This window comes from Aquarana catesbeiana, linkage group LG01 (genome assembly GCF_042186555.1).
Source record: "Aquarana catesbeiana isolate 2022-GZ linkage group LG01, ASM4218655v1, whole genome shotgun sequence".
Classification (NCBI taxonomy): Eukaryota; Metazoa; Chordata; class Amphibia; order Anura; family Ranidae; genus Aquarana; species Aquarana catesbeiana.
The window spans coordinates 369,884,246-369,905,338 of NC_133324.1; the positions used below are offsets into that span (position 1 = coordinate 369,884,246).

Genomic DNA, 21,093 nt, shown 5'->3' on the forward strand with positions numbered 1-21,093 from the left:
GTGAATTTGATTACACTTAGAAAACATAAGCTGAGAAAGTGATCCGATGGTGCAGAAAATCAGGATTAGTGATTAAAGTGTTCCTGTTTAGTGACCTCATGTGGTGACTAGAGGGAAAAACAGCAATATTTACTTGAAAACATAAAAGGTCATAAACAGTATTTATTATAAAAAGACATCTGGTATAATAATTGCACATGGAATTCAGAACGTAAAAATGACTAAAGACAGCTTGTTCATAATACAGGGTACTGTTTGGAATCCACCCAGGAAAGGGGTGCTTTTCATGTATACTGACAAGAGAGCCTGAATATTTGGGCAGTGAAGCAGGTTCTGTTCTTCAAAATCCTGCTGCTCTAGGGCATAACCTAAAGCTGGCCAACTGCTAGTAGATTTTTGAATGAACATTTGTATGAAATTCACATCCGTACATTCGATGACTTGACAAATTTAGTTAAAAAAAGGTTTGCTTCTGCAGTTAATTTGAACCTACGAAGGGAAGAACTGACCAATAAATAAAGGGATTGCCCCAAGAAATATCACAAGACATGGGCTCCATGGCTATCCTCTACCGAGTCAAAACATGACTCCCAATTTGTAGATGTTGATTTAGAGGGATAGATAGTCGCTCTGCCTGTACTGTAATAAACGCGGACCTTAGATTTGTATTTCTATCTGTATTTCGATAACTAGCAACCCGTATGTGCATTGGTTTCTTGGCAGAGGGACTTGGAATCGCTCTCTCTTAGATGTGCTTCTCTACTTTAAAGGAAAAGTACAACCAAAGCTCATTTGGCTGTACTTCTCCTGTGGATCACAGGAGTGCAGTTCGTTCTGCACTCCTGTGACCTGTTTCAGAAGACAGCTGTCTGCTGACATCACAGAGCCGGTCCAGGAACGGGCAAGATCACGATAATGGAGTCAGGATCTACCCACATGCCTGGAGCAGCACCCGGCTCAGGCTCTCAACAAGCCGCTGAGAGCCTGAGCCGGCCGCCCCCTCCTCCTCCTCCTTCCCAGCCCAGCGCTCCAGTGAGCATGAGGGGGGGGGGCAGAGCATAGAGCTGCTTACAGAGCTGTGTGAACTGAGCGATTGCAGGTGTTTGATCGTTCGTTTCTCAGTGTTAGAGGCGCCGGGGGACAGATGTAGCAGCCACCTAAGTAAATATGAATCTTTAAAAACAAAAAAAAAACATACATCTCTTAATATTTTGTACCATTTTAGATTGCACAGTGTCCTCTTTTTTACACTGGATGTATCATCTTTGTTGTTTCTCATTTGTTATTCCTTTAATTTTTCTTTGATTTTGTGATACACTGTGTCTTGTTTGTATGTAAACCATGACAAACTTTTCAATAAAAAAGTACCGAATTAAAAAAAAAAAAAAAAAAATGTTTGCTTTTTTATTTGATTTTGGAGTGAATGGACTTTCTCCAATGAAAACCACATTCACTGTTAGAAATTCGTTTTGACCCCAGAAACGATTAGAAAATCAAATGATTGTTCTTAAATGATACTTTTAAAACAAAATTCTACTAGAGTATGGCCAACCTAAGTGACCTGCTCCAAAATCTGGACCAGGATAACTCCATCTGAAGAATTAGAGCTAAGAAATTAAGAGGAATGGTGAATATCAATGCATAGTGAACATATCCTGGAAAGCGGACATCGATGTCTACCAAATTTATTGCAGCAGAAGGGGTGCATTCTCTCTCTCAAAAAAAAAAAAAAGGGTTAGGGTTTCCCCTTGAAGGACAAGGTTAGGACTCAGGGATTGGAATAGGGACCTCCTCCAAAGGTCAGCAGGCGTGTCCCCAGAGGTCAAAGGTCAAGAGGCGTGGCTATCCCACCCCCAAAGTGTTCCGTCTACCCCAACTAAGTCGGGGAATGAACAAGTCAGGGGAATGAACAAAACGGAGAAAATCACAGTGACATACCTATTGGATCCTCCACAGGCATAAGTGACTTCAGAAAATTTAGCCAGAACATAACCTGATTTAACTGGATTTCATATGGCTCTTCAAGGCTGAAAACAACCATATGAATTGATGTGGGGTCATTCACAGCAAAATAGTCATAGCTGCAGTAGTAGGTAGGGTTTCCAGAAAACTCCCAGACACTGAAATCTCCTACACCTATGAAAAGGTAAATATAAAGCAGAATGGATTAAACAAAGGCACTATAAACACACCACAGTCAAATATAATGCATGGTAGTTAATGTGTGCTGGCTCCAAATATAATTTTTGTATGCACAGTTATGTAAGGCACTGCATGATGTGTTGGTGCTATTCATAACTGAAAATAAAACACACACAGTACAAACTCCTACACAAGACTGATGAGATAGGATTTTGACTTCATACGGGAAAAAAGTAAAAGTATACTGATCACTATACATCCTTGGCATGAAAGTGCCATGTACTGACCAGCTATGCCCCTCTGGCATGAGATATATAGGATGCCTATCACCTTACCCCCTGCACATGAAAATGGCTGGTGCTGACCATCTATACTTCTGTGCCATTAAAACAAAGCTAACTGCCGCCATACTTCCCTCAATATGACAAATTCTTCTTCTGACCTATAATTGCTTGGCTATAAAATATCACGTATAGAGCACATGACTGCTATACAACCTTCATATGAAAATGTCAGCTAACAATTATCATAAGCAAGAAACCAATCTACTGTAGATAAAAAAACAAAAAAAGGATTCTTGTACATACCATTGAGATTGGCATTCTGGATGTCAATAGCTTTGGTGGACTGGTCATCGATAGAACAGTGAGGATGATTGGATGGGGAGACAAACACCTCCAGGACCCCTTTTGTCAGGCCTGGCTCAAACATCATGCTCCGACTTCTCACACTTACATTCTCACAGCCGGGGTATAAATCACAAATGCTCACTGAAACTAAGCACAGGAGAAAATGGTTAGAAAATGCTGCCCACCGCCTTAGTGAAATATGTCTGCCACAAATGTGTAATATGCTGTGGTTATTAATAAACCATCGCACAGGGATGATGGGCCTGATTTATCAATATCTGGAAGAACTTGTCAATTGTAAACCAATCAGGTTCTCCATTTCATTCTTTCAGTACAGGTCTGAATATGAAAGAAAATCTGGCAGCTGTGGGTACCACACACTGATAGATGAGCGAGTTTAGAGCAAGAACAAAAAAATTTTTTACTTATTGGAATTATATGCTCACGTAATTCATGGTTTTACTAAAGCGTCACATACTCAACTCTGTTGTACATGAACACACCTCTAAAAAGCCTTAAAAACAGGGAAAAAATATGTGCCATACACAGACAGACGAATCAGGCAGGATTCCCAGAGGTAGAAGCATGCCCAGTTGCAAGATGACATCACTACTTACAGTAGCTCAATGCTCCAGCAAAACAATCAGCGGGGTAAAACAGGAGTCTTTCTTCTAAGGGAGGTTTTTGATGACCACTACTTTCAATATGAGCTATTGAAAGCCTCCCCAAGCACAGAAATATTGTTTATAGGCTTTCAATTTAATTCATTTTAAGGAAATACCATATAGCAACATTTTGCAATTTAAAGTGTATGTTTTAGTTTTTTAAATAAAGATCTTTATTGCTGCCTTTGTCCCTAAGATTCATCTGTGGGACATTTCTGGTGACCATTGTCTCTGGTACAGTAAACGATGGGAAATCCAAAACTGAGTTGTCACCAACAAGAGGCAGGAGAAAGCTTCTAATGTGGACAACATGTTCTGATGACAACTGTCTAAATGGGGAGAGAATTCCTTTCACTACCTGTTGTGTCTCTGAGACAGGAAGTGAAGCAAAATCTCTCAGCTGGCATAAAAACAGCAAAAAACAACAATTTAAAGTGTGAGTTTACGTCTTCACAAAAAATGAAAAGGTGAACCAACACCACACACCCTTCCCCACCCCAGTCCCTGTTGCACTTACCGCTGTGGATGACTAGCTGGCACTACCCATGCAGCCAGTACAGCAGTTTGTGGGTTTAAAAGCCACACTCTTCTTCCCGTTCATACCTTAGGGATGATCAGGGTTATTCTAAATGGTCAAATCGGTCACGTGCCAGCACATGACTAATCCGTATTGCTCCGATTCATCCTGGCTTTCAAATCCCCAGACTGCTGTTCCAGTTGCGTAGGTAGTGACAGTTCATCACCCATGGAGGTAAAGGTGCAACAGAGACCTGGGGGGGGGGGGGGGGTGTAGGGTGTTAGTTCACCTTTTCATTAATTTGAAAAAAGGTGAACTTACACTTTAATTATTTTCCATTCTAAAAATGTTGGTCTTCAGGTACACCTAAATATGACAAACAGCAATATGGAAGTTCAGTAACTAGCATGTAAGTGTCAGAAATAATTTCTATGAACCAAATGCATACAATCTTAATGCAATGACTGCATTTTGTATGTATTGGCCCTTTGCACTGACTTATTAAATGAGCTGGACAGCATTTAGAGCTGTGTGTGCAGATCACAAGGCCTGACATCAATCCCAAGCAGTCTATCCTTTAGAGAAGGCAAACGTTGCCTTGGTGTAACTCAGGGGAAATGACAAAGCCATACTGGAAACAGAAATATTCTGTTCTCTGCCTTATCATGCATAGGAAAAGGCCAAATGATGTCACGGAAAGCATAACAAACATAATATGATTTATTGCTTTAGCTCTTATCTACAATTTCATTCCGGTTATAAAATGTAACAGGTATTACATTACCGCAGAGCTAAAAAGGGAAGCAGGAATAAATTAATATATTTACTTTATGACAAATGATTCAGTACTAAGGCTTTGAAGAGAAAGACACCTTAAAACCAAGAATGCCAGAGAGAACCTCTACTATGGAAACAATATAAATGTGATTACCTAGGACCTACATTCAATGCATGCTGTAAACTTTTACTATGCTTTCAAGGTAACACAGTAATGTTATACTGGACGGTTTCGTTTACCTGAATTCAGATGTGTATATAGCTCTAGCATGTGTGCTCAACCTGTGGCCATCTGGCTGTTTTGCGGAACTACAAGTCCCATGAGGCATTGCAAGGCTGACTGTTCCAAGCATGACTCCCAAAGGCATGATGGGACTTGTAGCTCTGCAACAGCTGGAGGGGCCACAGGCTGAGCACCTATGAAACCTTTCCCCAAACTCAGGCATGCCTCAAGAGTGGTGATCAACCCAATTCATTGCTCACATGTTGCTTTAACCTCCCACATTAGTAAGCTGTGATAAGAACAGTTACAAAGCACAGGGCATCAAACACATTTTTGTGTCTGTGTGAATCAAACTAAGCAAGCTGCCCATGCACATAAACCTAAGATTTTTGTACCCTTTGTGGCCTTGGATCGGTTTTAATATATACAGTATATCATTGTTTAAGAGCTTAGGCTGTAATAAAACATCAACAATGCTTAACTATTTCCCAATTTGAGTCAAGGAGAACATTGCAGATGATCAGTAAGGTCCTTCAAAGAGTGATTGACAGCCGAAAGTTTCTGCACTCTGCTCCTCTTCTGTGGAATCTGTCCTTGGTCTTTCAAAGTGGATTTGTAACTGGCCATCACAAGGTGCTCCTCTCTATATCACTTTTGTCTATAATTTACCCCACTAAGGACTAACAATGCACCAGACCTGAGCAAAAGGAGAAAAGAAGCTTCTAACACACAATTCTTTTGTATTACTTATCTGGTGAGAAGTTGTTTGATCAAGGATTTGAGTTTAATGTTAAAGTAATTGAGGTCTTAAAACATGCAAAGATGACTGTGGCTGCATTTGTTTAAAACCTCATACTGAATAATTAAAGCACATTAGCACATCTCAGCTATTTTCGATTTCTTTGCCACTTACACTTAAGGGGTCTTCCCCTTCTTGAATTGACCTCTGTTCATTGGAATAAAGCCAACATGTTCAGTGTGATGAATAGGCGCTTGTGCAGCTGTGCTGCTTTCCACGGTAAGAAATCACTGGTTTAAAAGCATTTTCATTTGTAACTCAAGCACTTTACTTAGCATGACTTGAGTGTCAGAGTCATTATATCATGCATTGTTATTACTACGCACCAGCGCCAGAATACAAATCACGCCAGTAGAAGTTGCCCCATTTGTCACAGAGTAGAAACTCTAGAGCTCTGGAATCTGTTCCCTCATCTAGCATAGGTATTCATTGCTGGTTTTGTGCTACCCACTTAATGCGATTAATCCAAAAGAGACTTAAATCATTTTAAAGGGGTTTCCTACTTTACCTACAGTTTTAATCAAGCTCACAAATCTCTTAATAGCTAAAAGATGCAAATACAATTCCTTTAGGGCTCTTTCACAAGTGTGTTTAGGAAGAACAGAGCAATGGTCATTAACATAGCTATAGTGTTTATGACGCATTTTTGAAGCATTGAAAAAGCTTCACAAAAGCATGTTAAACACCAATGAAATTTGTTTATCTAGGGCAGGGGTCTCCAAACTTTCTAAACAAAGGGCCGGTTTACTGTTTTTCAGGTCTTAGGGGGGCCGGACTGTGGCCATTGGGAGCAGAAATGGTCCCGACATCATTGAGAGAAAAATAATGCCCCATTGTTTGTCTCAGTGAGAGTAATTGTGCCCCATCATTGGTGTCATTGGGAGAAATTGTGCTCCATTGTTGGAATCATTTGGAGGAATTGTCCCCTATCATTGTACCCCATTATTGGTGTCATTGGAAGAAATTGTTCCCCATTGTTGGTGTCATTGGGAGAAATTATGCCCCATCATTGGTGTCATTGGGGGAATTGTGCCCAATCATTGGGCCTCATTATTGGTGTCATTGAGAGAAAAAGTGCCCCATCGTTGGTATCATTAGGGGAATAGTGCCCCATCTTTGGTGTGAGGGGGGTGGGGGGGATTGATTATGTCCCATTGTTAGTATCAGTGGATGAAACATTCCCCCACATAAAAGCAAGCGAAGGGCCGCATCTGGCCCCTGGGCCACAGTTTGGAGACCCCTGATCTAGGGGACAGCGATGTAGAGGATGATCTGCTTTGAGACGTGGGTAGGTTGTGATATGATGGCAGACATTTTTGTTTATTCTCTGCAAGTTGGATTTGTATACTCTTTGACACTTGGCTTGGTCCAGCTCAAGATGCTCATGGAAAGATTGTCATGGTCACTTGCTGGCACTGACTTTTTGCGGACACAAAAAGCTAGCAATAATGCTCAATGCCTCTGTGTCTGCCTGGTACTGTCATTATTGCTGGCTAATTGATGCTTTTTGCCTTCACTCTGAAGGAAATGATGCTACCATACGGCTACTCTGTACAAACAGGAAGTGACTGGAGCGGCTCTTCTTAGTTCTCTATTATTTCTCAGTGCATTCTGGGATACAGGAGCCTTCACTGTCTCTCCCCCAGCACCGAGCTAACATTTTATAACTGCTTCACTAATGTGCCTTAAATGCTATAGGTGCGGTTACAGCGCACTACCATTGACATTACTGATGGCAGCTGACAAATGGCAATGCCTCATGAAATTAAAAACACTGCTTAAACGCAGCCTAAACTTGAGGCTAGCCAGACATGACTTGGTTATCACCCACTGTAGTTGACAACGGCTGGGGAAATTACCATTTTTCTATGGGATAGCCCTTACTTCAGCAGGCACCCTGAAGAATTGATTGTCAGAATGGACCTCCTGGCTAATTTCTTATGATTGATACAGAATATTACTAAACAGTGCAGAGCATAAAGGCTTAGCTTGTGTGAATACCATGTTTTTGCACAGAACAGCCACTATACCAACTTCTAAAAAGCTCAGTTACTGGCTGGTGAACAAATTATATCAGACTCATGATGAGCAGCAGAGTTGGGAGACCCCCCCCACCTTGTTTTGTTTATGAACCTCGCTATCTAGGATGCATAGACAGCAATAATCAGTTTTAAGGTGATCCCTCACAAAAGGCCTAGACAACTCTCCCAAAACCTAGAAACCAGCTCAAAAGTGTTAGCAGCCATAAAGATGTGGGTTTACTCTAACATTTCTCTACCCCCCGTGACCATATACACCATTTTCTTCATCCTTCTGCCTACAGCAACCATATATATATATATATATATATATATATATATATATATATATATATCTATATCTAATAACCCCCTCCCCCATAATCTCTGATAGGCATCTTTGTTGTAGTTTATAAATACCACTATGCCTTATAGTGACTAGGCTTAGGGGGTAATTGTAAAATCAAAGCTTCCTTACTCTCACCTACTTGTAAGAAAGGGAAACCGTTTGCCTTAGCCTGGACGTGGGACCCAGCTGCTCCTGTGTTCCATATCAGGTTACAGGAAGTTTATCACAAGTCGCCCAATTTATCCAGTAAGCCAGTATTTCCTGTAGTGCATCCACATGTGGGAGTGTGGAAGTTTATGGGCAAGACACCAGGCACCTGGGAACTTTTTAATTTACCACCAGGACTGTAATTTTCCAGCCACACAAACAACTATTGTGCTGGCCAGTAGCTTTTATAGATTTACAACATGATAGCTTCAGAAAAATGAGATCACATGGGACCCATTTGGCTAGACTCAAACAGGGTCAGTTCCACAGTTAAAATAATCTGTTTTAGAATTCACCTTTTATCTCATTATTTTTATTTTATTATAGTCAAGTAATACACAATATTGAATATAAATAATTCCTAGATACCATTTGCAGCCAACAAATGGTTATTGGGTTGAAAACTTTGGTTTTTCTGTTTTTTCCCCCTCTATGCTGTTAACAGCCTGTGTTGTGAATAGATCCACGTAGCAGGAAGTCATATTAGAAACGTGGCTGAATGAGGCAAATGAGGTACACAATCCCTCGCTCTCCGCTGGCAGATATGCCCTGATATACATTTTTAGTAAGGCCGAGGCAGTCAATCATTAGAAAAAGCTGTGATGGCTCTATTAGATTCAAATGCCATGCAAGTAACCTCTACTAATGTATTTGTTAAAGTAGAACTAAGACCCCTTTCACACTGGGGCCTTTTTCAGGTGCTTTTGGGCTAAAAATAGCGCCTGAAAAATGCCTCCCCTGCAGCCCCAGTGTGAGAGCCCAAGTGCTTTCACACTAGGGAGGTGTTGCAGGACGTTAGAAAAAGTCCTGCAAGCAGCATCTTTCGGGCGGTGTATACACCACTCCTCCAGCCCCCTGCCATTGGAATCAATGGGCACCGCTCCTGAAGTGCCTGCAAAGCGCTTTGGCAGCAGCACTTTACGGCCGCTTTTAAGCCTTTATTCGGCTGCTAGCAGGGGTTAAAAGCACCCCGTTAGTGGCCGAAAAGCGCCGCTATTTCAGCGGTAAAGCGCCGCTAAAATTAGCGGCGCTTTACCACTGACGCCCCAGTCCAAAAGTAGCCTTGGGCTTTAGCGGCGCTTTACCGTCGCTTTAGCGGCGCTTTACCGTCGTTTTAGCGCCACTTTTAAACCCCCCCGCTATTGGCCGAAGAAGGGGTAAATAGCGCCTGCAAAGTGCCGCTGCTGAAGAGCTTTGCAGGCACTTCGGCAGTGCTGCCCATTCATTTCAATGGGCATGGCATTATAGGAGCGGTGTATACACCGCTCCTAAACAGCTGCTTGCAGGACTCTGTCTAACGTCCTGCAAGCGCACCACCCCAGTGTGAAAGCACACTTTCACACTGGAGTGACAGGGAGGAGCTTTACAGGCGCTATTTTTAGTGCTAAAAGGCCTGCAAAGCGCCTCAGTGTGAAAGTGGCCTTTATATTTAAAAAAAAAATTTTATAAAATCAACATAAAAATATTATAAACGATTAATTAAAAAACTTGTAGTCATTAAAAACCATATTATAGTTTCCCCTTATGTATATTACAGTAGGGTAGTTTTGACAAATTATTATATAAACTGAAATCACCTTTAAGCTTACCTGAGGTTTTGGAAGACAGTGGTGAAGAAGGAAAGCGCGTTGAATTAGTGGAAGAAAGGCGAGGCCTTCGCCTCCGGAAAAAGCTGCGAATAAGCCCACATTTCAGGGACTCTACCAGTGTGGTCTTCCCAGAGCCGACATGTCCAAACAATTTCAGTTTAATCCTTGGCTGTGGGCTTTGGACAGGTCTCAGCTGCTGAATGAATTGAGTTCTGTATGTGTCCTGAAGATGATTAAAGAGAAATGTAAAACAATGAAAATTCTCTGGCACAATAAACATATCTCTAAACATTTTTCTAGAAAAATTTAGAAATTAAAAAAAAAAAGGAGGAGGTTCCGGCAGTCATTTTCTCCACTGTCAAAATCAAAATGTCCATAAAGAGGATATAAAAAAAAAAAAAAAAAAAAACAGGCCATCCTTTTCCTTTCCTTTTTTTTTTTTAACAGAACATCCTTTTCCTTTACCTAGCACAGCACTTGTACTTTATTCTGAGTGGAAATGTTCCGTTCTGACATAACTTGATGAAATGCACTCTGACACTACACAACGCTACAAAGCAATCTCTGTACTCGCTGTCACCAGAGACAGGAATAGGATTGCATGAGATCTCAGGTGTCTCAGACAGCATAGCTTTACAGGGAGATGCGATTCAATCTTAGCCATTAATAAGTCTGATTCTCACAGAGATGTAGAATTATCACAATATACTTTATTTATACCAAGATGTATGATTCCAAACCCTAGCATGTGTCAGATGATGTTTCATATAATAATACAAAGCCATAAGAATAGGTCTAGAATATAGATCGAAATATTTACTACCCAGGCAAGATAATTATTTCTTATTCCTCAGGGGGTTAGATAGTCCCACTCAAAGCACAGCTGGTAAATTTTATGGTCAATGTCGTGTAAAAACGTTTATTGTATATTGTCGGAAATGCTCCTTCATACCCTTTAAGGGAACTACGGAAAAGTGTATTTTCAGCAGTTACACACTTTATTATTTTATCACAATAACATTATTGCCAGCTATTAACTTTTTCATGACTTTCATTCATATTTTCATTTCTGGAATTCATGTACAGATGTGTCGATTTTACTTCTAGTAGCCACCTTTACATCAGGTAGTGTAGACAGCATCTCTGCAGAACTACTGGGCAGCATTACTAGACAGGAAACATAACCTGTGTCTGTAGAGAGCACATAAGACTACATTGCTTTAGACCACTAAAACACTGAATAACATGGTTATAATACTGACCCTCTGGCTTCAATGCTTTCAGAGACATTGATCCCAAAAAAGTAAAATCAGGAACATCAAAGATAAGTCAGAACGGTTATCGTGATACTTCTTCTAGCTTAAAGTGATTGTAAAGTTTCACTTTTTTTCCTATAAAAATAACATGTTATACTTACCTGCTCTGTTGCAGTGGATTTGCACAGAGTGGCCCGGATTCTCCTCTTCTCGGGTCCCTCTTCCACTCTCCTAGTCCCTCCCTCCCGTTCAGTGCCCCCACAGCAAGCAGCTTGCTATGGGGGCAACAGAGCCAAGTCACAGCTCCCCGTGTCCATTCAGACACACAGACCAGACCCAGCCCCCTCCCCCTGATTGGCTAGTTGACTGACAGCAGAGGCAGCCAATGGCGCCTCTGCGGTGTCTGAGCCAATCAGGAGGGAGAATCTTGGACGGCTGAGACACTCGTGGACATCGCTGGACAGAGAGGGACCTCAGGTAAGTGTTAGGGCAGCTGCTGCACACAGAAGGCTTTTTATCTTAATGCATAGAACCTTCAGCCTTTACAACCACTTTAAAGTATAGGTGAATGCCCCCCTTTGTGCATTCTTCTGGCTAGCGGAGGGTGGGCAACTCATTACATCATTCACAGGAAAGAACATACATCTTTGCCCTGTGTTCCAAAAGGTTGTACAGTTTCAGGTGGCTGCGGTTTCACAGTCGCTGTCAATCATGGCTTCACTGGGCAGGGGTGTGGCAGGAAACAGATGATGGAAGATACAGGTGTGATGTCCTGTACTTCCAAAAAACAAGGCCAGGGACGCAAACTAACCACGCAAGCATGGATCTGCTTCCATGCTTTACATGGCCAGTTTAGAATAAGGGGGACTGTCAGGATCAACTAGGGAATTGTAGTACATGAAAATGTAATAGATTACTATTAGATAGATACAAAACAACATATACTTTCATTAAGCTGTACTGAAACCAGAGGATCATTATTACAGCCAGGAAACTAACACTTGCAATCTCCTTTTCTTCCAAGAAATGTATCCTTTAAAGCAGGGATCTCAAACTTGCGGCCCTCCAGCTGTTGCGAAACTACAAGTCCCATCATGCCTTTGCCTGTGGGAGTCATGCTTGTAACTATCAACCTTGCAATGCCTCATGGGACTTGCTGGAGGGCCGCAAGTTTGAGATCCCTGCTTTAAAGTGATTTTCCCATGAGAGAAGTATGGGGGTCCCATTACAGACCCCCCTTCCACTGAATCTGCCTGGCTGGGCCTGACAGCATTATGTTTCAGTCACAATCCTAGAATAGGCATACTGTAAATAGATATCAGAACTACATATCTCTATACTTTAAAGCCTAGTACACACAGGCCAAATGTCGGGTGCCCTTGGCCGGTTCAATAGAACCATCCAACATTTGGCACGTGTCTACAACAGCCGGGCCGGCTTCTGTCGAAGGGTCTTGACCCACAGTAGCACAGCAAGGGAGAACACTGTACTAACATCAGATTGTTAGTACAGCGCTCTGACCTGAGCTGTCATGTTTTTTTTTGTTCAACCCAAAAAAAACCCCAAAAAACTAGTAGTGTGTTCAAGGCTTAAGTCAGCAACTCAGACAGGATTGAAGTCAAAACATCAGAATTACAGGCAGTGTCCCTTTAACTAAGCATGGCAGCAGGGAAAGCACTACATGTACACATCAGTGAACCTTCTAGGCAGGATTTCCCTGTCAACATCACAGCCTCTTCTCATTCAGTAGGATTTTTTTTAGAAATGTGTAAAAAAAAAAGTATGTAAGAGTGTGTAGAATTCTTCATTTACTGTAGTAAACATAAGTCAATACTTTGTAACAAATGACCTACACTGCATGGGAATAGACAAAAGCAGCATAAACTAAGTCAAATGGTAAATTCCCTTGTTCCCATGTATTAGCCTTGGTTCACACTATGTACCACATGTGGAATCGCACAGAACTACACTGCATTCCAGTTCAATTCACATACGATTCAGTGCAGTGCAATTAGAGCCCACTCATTTTGAATGGGCTCAAATCGCAACGCATCAAAGTCATGCATGCACCAATTTTGGAACCGCACTGCAACTGGATCACATGGTACTTTAGAACCAATGCAATCCGCTGCGGGCAAAGGCACTGCGTTTGCAACCTGCATTTAGGGTATGGTTAAGATTGAAATTACACCCGCTGAAGATCGCAAGGGCAGTGCGTTTCGAATGCAGTGTGGGAAACACGCAGGGATTGCGGGGTTTTCCGCACTGCATTAGCGTGAAGCTAGGCTAATAGAGAGCCCAATGGCAGTAAAACCTGACAGTTGTTCTAATCCAACCTCTCAGAAAAGTTTTAGCCAGATATGCACCTTAAAAATACACGTAAAATATTTTATTTACTAATATTTGTGGTAAAAGCACATCATTTTTTGTAATTTATTGCACGGAACTATTATACACACACTGCCTATGGGTAATAAATAAAAATGATTTGGTATTTGATTCCACAGAATTTCTGCAGATACTGTAATTTTTTTTAAAATGTAAAATGAAATGTCTTTTTAACTGTGTAACTGATTTGGAGAGAAAAGCAAATTGGTAAAGTCACCAGTGAATGTTTTTATCACACGTCATCGCTGTTGTGGAAGAGAGCATTAATCACAGTGCTGACAGTAATACAGGCTGTTCAATCCTATTAGTGTTCCGCCTTAAATATGGGCTCTGAGGATAAATGGAATAAGCACATCTTGACATGAGCTCGGCAGAGATAGACATTTCCTGCAGGGGAAATCTCCGCAGTGGTGCACGGTAATACATGTGGAGAATACATCTCTGCTGCACAAGCACGACCCAGGAGCTGGGGCTTATTTAGCAAATAACAGAAGCAAAACCCGAGCTGTAGCCATAGCAACCAATGAGATAACATTTTCATTAGTCTAACTGCATCAGACTTCTGAGACTGAATGACAGGTTGCTGTGGGTTAGAGCATACAGCTGCTCATGGTGCTTTCTTAAATTGCTTAACTTCACACCATGATGCAACTTTTATCCTGAATACAGTAAGACCGTATATGTTTTTCCATCCAACTCACACTGAGGGTTACACTTTAATCCTTATATGACCACGGTATTTTGTACCTTTGTCATCTGATTGATTCCAGCCAAATGTGTAAATTGTACACACTCTGAAACTGCAAGTTAAAATAGTGCATGCATGTAAAACTTACAAAATCATGAGGTGTAATAATTTTAAAAAATTGCAGAACTATTCATCCTGCAAAATGTGCAGAATGTACATTTTTTCTGTGTGAATCTAATGTTACTAGGCTATTTTTCCTCCAGGTTGGATATTCTTCATTTATAGGAATAGCATGAATCAGGGAAATGCTGCATTATGGCCACTAGATGGAGCTGATGATCAGATGAAATAAATGCTTATTTACTTTGATCGCTAGCTCCATCTGGTGGCCATAATGCAGCATTACATGCGGTTTTACAGGACAAATCGCTCTATAAACTTTTTATAAATACACCCCATGTATCTCGTTCATCTGCAAAGTATCCAAGCTGCTGTGCAGGACCTAAGATTTTCTATGATCTCTTGGTTTTAGTTCTTGTGGATAACCAACTCAGATGTCCTAAGCTTTCCACACCTTCCTCCGATTATGTCTTTGAGATCCTTTATTTTTATAAAGTATAGAGTCTATTACTGCGCAGAAAAGTGTATCTCCTTCTGGACCTGTCCTGTATTCGCCCTTCTCATTTGCCCACAGCTGCATTTCTTAAAACAAGGAACATATGGCATATAATATAGCAGAAGAGAGGGAGGATTAGAGCTCATGTACACCATCTGTGGTGACCTGCATTTTTTCCACACTGAATAAATGCAAGTCATCACTAGAGCACATAGAAAACAATTGCTTTCTATGTGCTCTGTTAACACCACAACACGGGTGTGATGTGTAATGCAGTATGTGGACAAGGATAATATGAAATATACTATAGATAAAGCAAAATGTAACAAATTTGCGTGCATAGCTTTGGACCTGCTTAAAGTACAAGGGCGAGGCAAAGGGAAAAGTTATGGAAAATAGCGCTGAGGAGTCTAACAGAAAATAGGATTTTTATAACAGCTTACCTGTAAAATCCTTTTCTTGGAGTACATCATGGGACACAGAGCCTTAAGTAATTACTTAATGGGTTATAGGTCACCTTCAGGTGATGGACACTGGTTATACCCAATCCAGGACATTCACGCCCTGTATAACCCCTCCTCCTTCCAGGAGCACATCAGTTTTTGTAGCAAAGCAATATACTTAAATCCCAAAAAAGAGGGGAGGGACCTCTGTGTCCCATGATGTACTCCAAGAAAAGGATTTTACAGGTAAGCTGTTATAAAAATCCTATTTTCTTTATCATACATCATGGGACACAGAGCCTTAAGTAATTACTTAGTGGGACGTCCCACAGCAATGCTACTTGAGGGGAGGGAGACAAAACCCGGATGGTACCCCCAGACTTGAGGACCTATACTGTTGCCTGCAGCACACTGCGCCCAAAGGCGATATCCTCATACCTCCTTACATCCAGCTGATAACATTTTGTGTGTATGCACTGAAGACCAAGTTGCGGCCTTACAGATCTGAGCCATGGAGGCCTGATGACACACTGCCCAAGAAGCACTACCCGCCCTGGTAGAGTGCACCTCAACTTGAAAAGGGGGACTCTTACCCCTTAAATCATAAGTTTGTATTATCACTTGCCGAATCCACTTAGCGACAGTGGATTTAGACGCTGCCTGTCCTTTCTTAGGACCTTCTGGCAGAATAGATAAGACATCAGTCTTACGAATCTGAGCAGTTATCTTTAGATTTTCACTGCTTTCATCACATCAAGACAATGTAGTGACTTTTCTTCCCTAGAACGTGGTTTTGGAAAAAACGATGGCAGGACAATATCTTGGTTCAGGTGAAAATCTGAAACTACTTTTGGTTAAAAAGTCTGGATGAGGGTGTAACACCACTCTGTCCTCATGAAAATCAAATATGGCTCTTTACAAGAAAGAGCAGCCAATTCCGAAACCCTCCTTGCTGAGGATATAGCAACCAATAATACCAACTTTCTTGTCAAAAGGACTAAGGGGATATGTTGTATCGGTTCAAATGGCTGTTTTTGTAACACAGACAAAAGTTCAAGTCCCAAGGGTTCAAGGGAGGTTTGACAGACGGATTAAGCCGCTTGTATAAAACCCCTGACTAAAGAATTTGCAGCAAGTGGTCTTTGAAATAAGGCCAATAAACCTGAGACTTGGCCGTTAATAGTACTCAAGGCCAATTTCATGTCTACCCCTAATTGTAGAAAGGCAAGAATTCTGCCTAATATATATCTCCGAGAATGCCAACCCTTGGATTCACACCAGGAAACATAAGCCCTTCAGACCCTATAATATATAGTTCTGGAAGCTAGCTTCCTTGCATTAATCAGGGTAGAAATAACTGACCTGGAAAGCCCACGTTTCTTTAGAATGTGGGTTTCAATAGCCAAGCCGTTAAATTTAGAGACCATAAGGAAGGATGGAATATCGGTCCCTGTGAGAGCAGATCTGGCCGTAGTGGGAGGGACCATGGGCCCTCCACTGCCATATTTACGATTTCTGCATACCATGACCTTCTGGGCCATGCTGGTGCCACCAGAATTACCAGCTTTCTTTCCAGCTTGATCCTGCAAAGTCGTTGAGGCAGCAACTGAATAGGGGGAATGCATAAATCCGTGAGAACTGATCTCACGGGGTCACCAACGCATCCGTTCCGCATGCGAGTGGATCCCTTGTTCTGCCCACAAAGTTGTCTAACTTCATCTTGAACCTGGACGTTAGAAGATCTACGTCTGGAGTCCCCCTTCTTTGGCAAACAGCCCGAAATATGTCGGGTGAAGAGACCATTCCCCTGGGAATAACTACTGGTGACTCAAGTAGTCCGCCTGTCAATTCTCTACTACCGGAATGAAGACTACCCAATTTAGAATATGGTTCACCTCTCTCTGTGTTGAGAGAATTTTGGTGCCCCCTTGGTGATTGATAAAGGCCACAGCTGTGGCATTTTCAGATTGAATCCTGACAGGACAATGCCGTAACCCGAAAGTCCAGGCCTTTAGAGCCAGATGCACTGCCCGAACCTCTAGGATATTGATGGGCAAGGTTCTTTCGGTTCTTGACCATAAGTCCTTGGACAATTGTCTTTTCTAGTACTGCTCCCCAGCCTAAAAGGCTGGCATCCGTTGTTACTACTTTGCAGATGACTGGTCTGAAGGATTTTCCTTTCAGCAGATTCTGGGTTAGTAACCACCAAGTGAGGCTTTGGGACACTCTTGGGGACAGCCGCATTGGCAAGTCTAAAGCTTGAATTGTTTTGTTCCAAGCAGACAGGATACTGTTTTGCAAGAGTCTTGAATGAAACTGGGCATAGGGAACTGCTTGGAATGAAGCCACCGTGGTTCCTAGCAACCTCATGCAAAGGGAATGGAGGGATCGCCTTTTGACCTGACCATCCGCACCAGCTTTCTCATGGCCTTGATCTTTGCCTGAGGCAAAAACACCTTTTCCTGGGCTGTGTCTATGATCAGACACAAGTACTCCAGCCTTTTTAGTGGTATTAAGGAAGATTTCTCTAGGTTGAGAATCCAACCCAAACTTCTAAACATCTAGGTACACTACGACTGTTATGCCCTGTGCCCTTAACCTGGCTAGAGGTGGGGCCAGCACTTTTGTGAACACCCGGGGTGCTGTGGCTAGCCCCAAGGGCAGGGCTACAAACTGAAAATGCTGCTGTTCTAACTCAAACCGCAGAAACTTTTGGTGAGCGGGAAAAATAGGGACATGCAGATATGCATCCCTGATGTCGATTGATGCCAGAAGTTCTCCTTCTAGAAGGATAGAAACTACTGACCTGATCGTCTCCATGCGAAAGGAGCGGATCTTCAGGAACAGAATTCGATTTTTTAGATCTAGAATGGGTCTGACATCTCCATTTGGTTTTGGTACCATAAAAAGATTTGAATAAAACCCCAGACCTTGCTCTTTTGTGGGGATCTGTATGATCACCCCTTAAGATATTAATTGGTCTAGTGCCTGAAACAGAGATTGTCTTTTCTCTGGATCTTTGGGAATGCTTGACCTCAGGAAGCGAGACGGTGGAAAGTCCCGAAATTCCAGCTTGTACCCCAGCGTTACCGTGGAGATGACCCATCTGTCCTGAATTTCCTCTTTCCAGACTTCTGAAAACTGCAGAAGTCTTCCCCCCACCTTGGTGAGGGGGGTTGTCTCTTCATGATGAGGTTATAGGATTCTGCTTTGCAGGTTTCCGACCCCAGGACTTCTTTTGAGCCTGGGTCTGACCCTGAGGTTTTCCTCTAGAGTCTGATGGCGGAGGCCATCGCCACTGCCTAGAGGAGGAAGCCCCTGATGCAGGGGAAAGAGCCCGTTTAAATGAAGGGCGTTTATACTTTCTTTTGACTGGCAAGAGAGTACTTTTCCCAAGAGAAATTGTTTGGAGAAGACTTGGACAAATATATCCAAATAGTCGCTCCCCATGAAAAGGGAACCCAGTTAGGAGGTTTTTACATGGTGCTTCAGCTGACCAATTTTTTAACCACAGGATTCTATGCACATGCACAAGCATAAGCGTAAGGCGGGACGCCTGGTGAATAGAATCTTTAATGGCATCTATGGAAAAGCATAATGCTTTTGGTAGTTCAGCTAATTCCCAAGCTTGTTGTGCAGGAATCTCTCTAAGGGCCTGTTTAAATTGGTCCTTTAGTGATTGACAGACGCATAATGCAGCGACTGCAGGCTGTGTAACGGCACCTGCCAAGGAAAAAGTAGATTTTAACAGGGATTCCAACTTTTTATCTGTTGGATCCTTAGACATTTGTGCATTGTCTATAGGACAAGTTAGGCCTTTATTCACACTGGAAATCGCAGCGTCAACTGCTGGTACTTTCCATTTTTTGGAGAATTTCTCCTCCAGGGATAGAGAATTGAAAAAATCTTAGGAGGGAGAAAATGCTTATCCGAGTGATCCCATTCAGCAAAAATAAGCTGTTCTAGTAATGCATGTGCAGGAAACGCATGCAGAGGCTGAGAAGGTTTTAAGGAACCCAAGGAAGAAACCGAGCTTTCAGGAGACTGCATTAGGGGCAGCATGAAAGTGGACCAAACCATCTCCGTAAGAGTTTGTATCAGGAATTTCTCAGATTGTGAGGCTGAAAGGTTAATTCACCATTGTTTCTTCCACAGAGGAATCATCGGTTTGTTTTTCCTCCTGATCGACTGAGGGTAACACCTCATCCTGAGCCCACTGTTCCACTTACAAAGGTTCTGAAGTGGGGGAGGGGGATCTAGCACGCTTCCTATCCATTTGAATGGAGGATGCGATTAAAGCCACTAATCTTCCTTCCAGACCCTGCAGGGAGGAGGAAAGGATATAGTCAGTCACGTATACAGGGACTGAGATGTGAGAAGCAGTTGCATCATCAATTTGTTCCAATGGCTCACCCTGGCTTGCCATAACTGGTACTTTAGGCGAGGATGACAGCGTGGAAATGTGAATCGAAATCCTAACGCCTGGGGGTGAAACCTTTACTTTTTTGTTTTTTGTGGCGTCTTTTTTGGTAGGCATAGTCTTAAGTACAAAAACAGAGGCACTATACAAATTGCACTTAATCGCTGAATATAGTCATGACATTTAAAGCCGCTATAAAGTTCAGGCTAGTGCAGGGAAAAAGGTGTCCTTTCTGTATCAGGAATGCCAGTTTGCAACCCTCACGTGTCCCACAGCTCCTGTGTCCCTGTGTTGCAGGCTGCTTGTTTCCTCCTTGTCAGCCGAGGAGAAACTGTCACAGCTGTAGTCTTGTTTTAGCCTGCCGTGCATCCTTGTGGACGTTCAAGGCACCACGCTTGGGCCCCACCCCCTCCGAGAAAAAATCCTCCCCTTTTTACATTTAAAAAATGTTCCCGCATTCGTGCGTGGCGTTTTCGGGTCCACAGACCCAACACGAGGGGGGGGGGGGTGGAGGCAGAGGCCCATCCAGCAGCAGGCACCGACAAAAGTAAAATCAGCCAACAGTAATAAAATTCGCAGTACCAGCGGGACCTCCGCACCGGGGGGTAATGTAAGAGGGGTACAGCGCTGATGTCCCCCTAACCCTCTGGTCCCTTCAGGGGGGAGAAAGAAAACATTTTGCAGATTACCTTGATAAAAATCTCCCTGCACACGGTGCTGTGACCACACACAGACTGAGCTTTACAGTGAAGACAACAGAGTAAGGTATGTGCATAGACTCCCTCTAGTGGAGAATTAAGGCATGACAAAATATTTTTCCTAATGGAAGAATACAAAGGTGTTTTTAACACCCAAGTTTCTTCCCTTACTTTATCCCAGCCACAGGATTTGCTGAATTAACAGACAAACCAACCTTCACCCATCACGGCGGGCTGCGTTTAGCAAACCTTCAAGGACCGGGTCCCTAGATATCGGGATTCCAACTCCCTTGGACCTGTAAAGCACCCCACCAGGAAAGCTAGGTAATGTAGCAAAACCAAAGCCCTGGGTTTCTGGGGTCAAGCCCTACAGGCAAAACCTTGTGCTTCAGGTACAAGGCCCCAGGTACCATCCCTTTAGGCCTTAGTGGCACTTTGGATGGATCTGGTCTTTATGGAGGCTATTTAAATCCAGCATGGATCCCTCCTGGAGCTCCTCAGAGCACATCTTCACTCGTGACCAACACCTTAGACACTGGCGAAAAAACTGATGTGCTCCTGGAAGGAGGAGGGGTTATATAGGGAGTGAACTTCCTGGATTGGGTATAACCAGTGTTCATCACCTGAAGGTGGCCTATAACCCATTAAGTAATTACTTAAGGCTCTGTG

At 42.6% G+C, this 21,093-nt stretch overlaps 1 protein-coding gene across 1 annotated transcript in view; it reads right to left on the minus strand.

The window, feature by feature from the left end:
- The window catches only part of DAPK1 (death associated protein kinase 1), a 222,888-nt gene that overhangs the window by 12,339 nt on the left and 189,456 nt on the right, over positions 1-21,093 (minus strand). Inside the window, exons 20-22 of the mRNA XM_073633362.1 lie at positions 9,916-10,138; positions 2,730-2,918; positions 1,939-2,136 (exon numbers count right to left, since the gene is read on the minus strand). Of these exons, the coding sequence (XP_073489463.1) occupies positions 1,939-2,136; positions 2,730-2,918; positions 9,916-10,138 (610 nt within the window). The remainder of the gene's footprint in view (positions 1-1,938; positions 2,137-2,729; positions 2,919-9,915; positions 10,139-21,093) is intronic.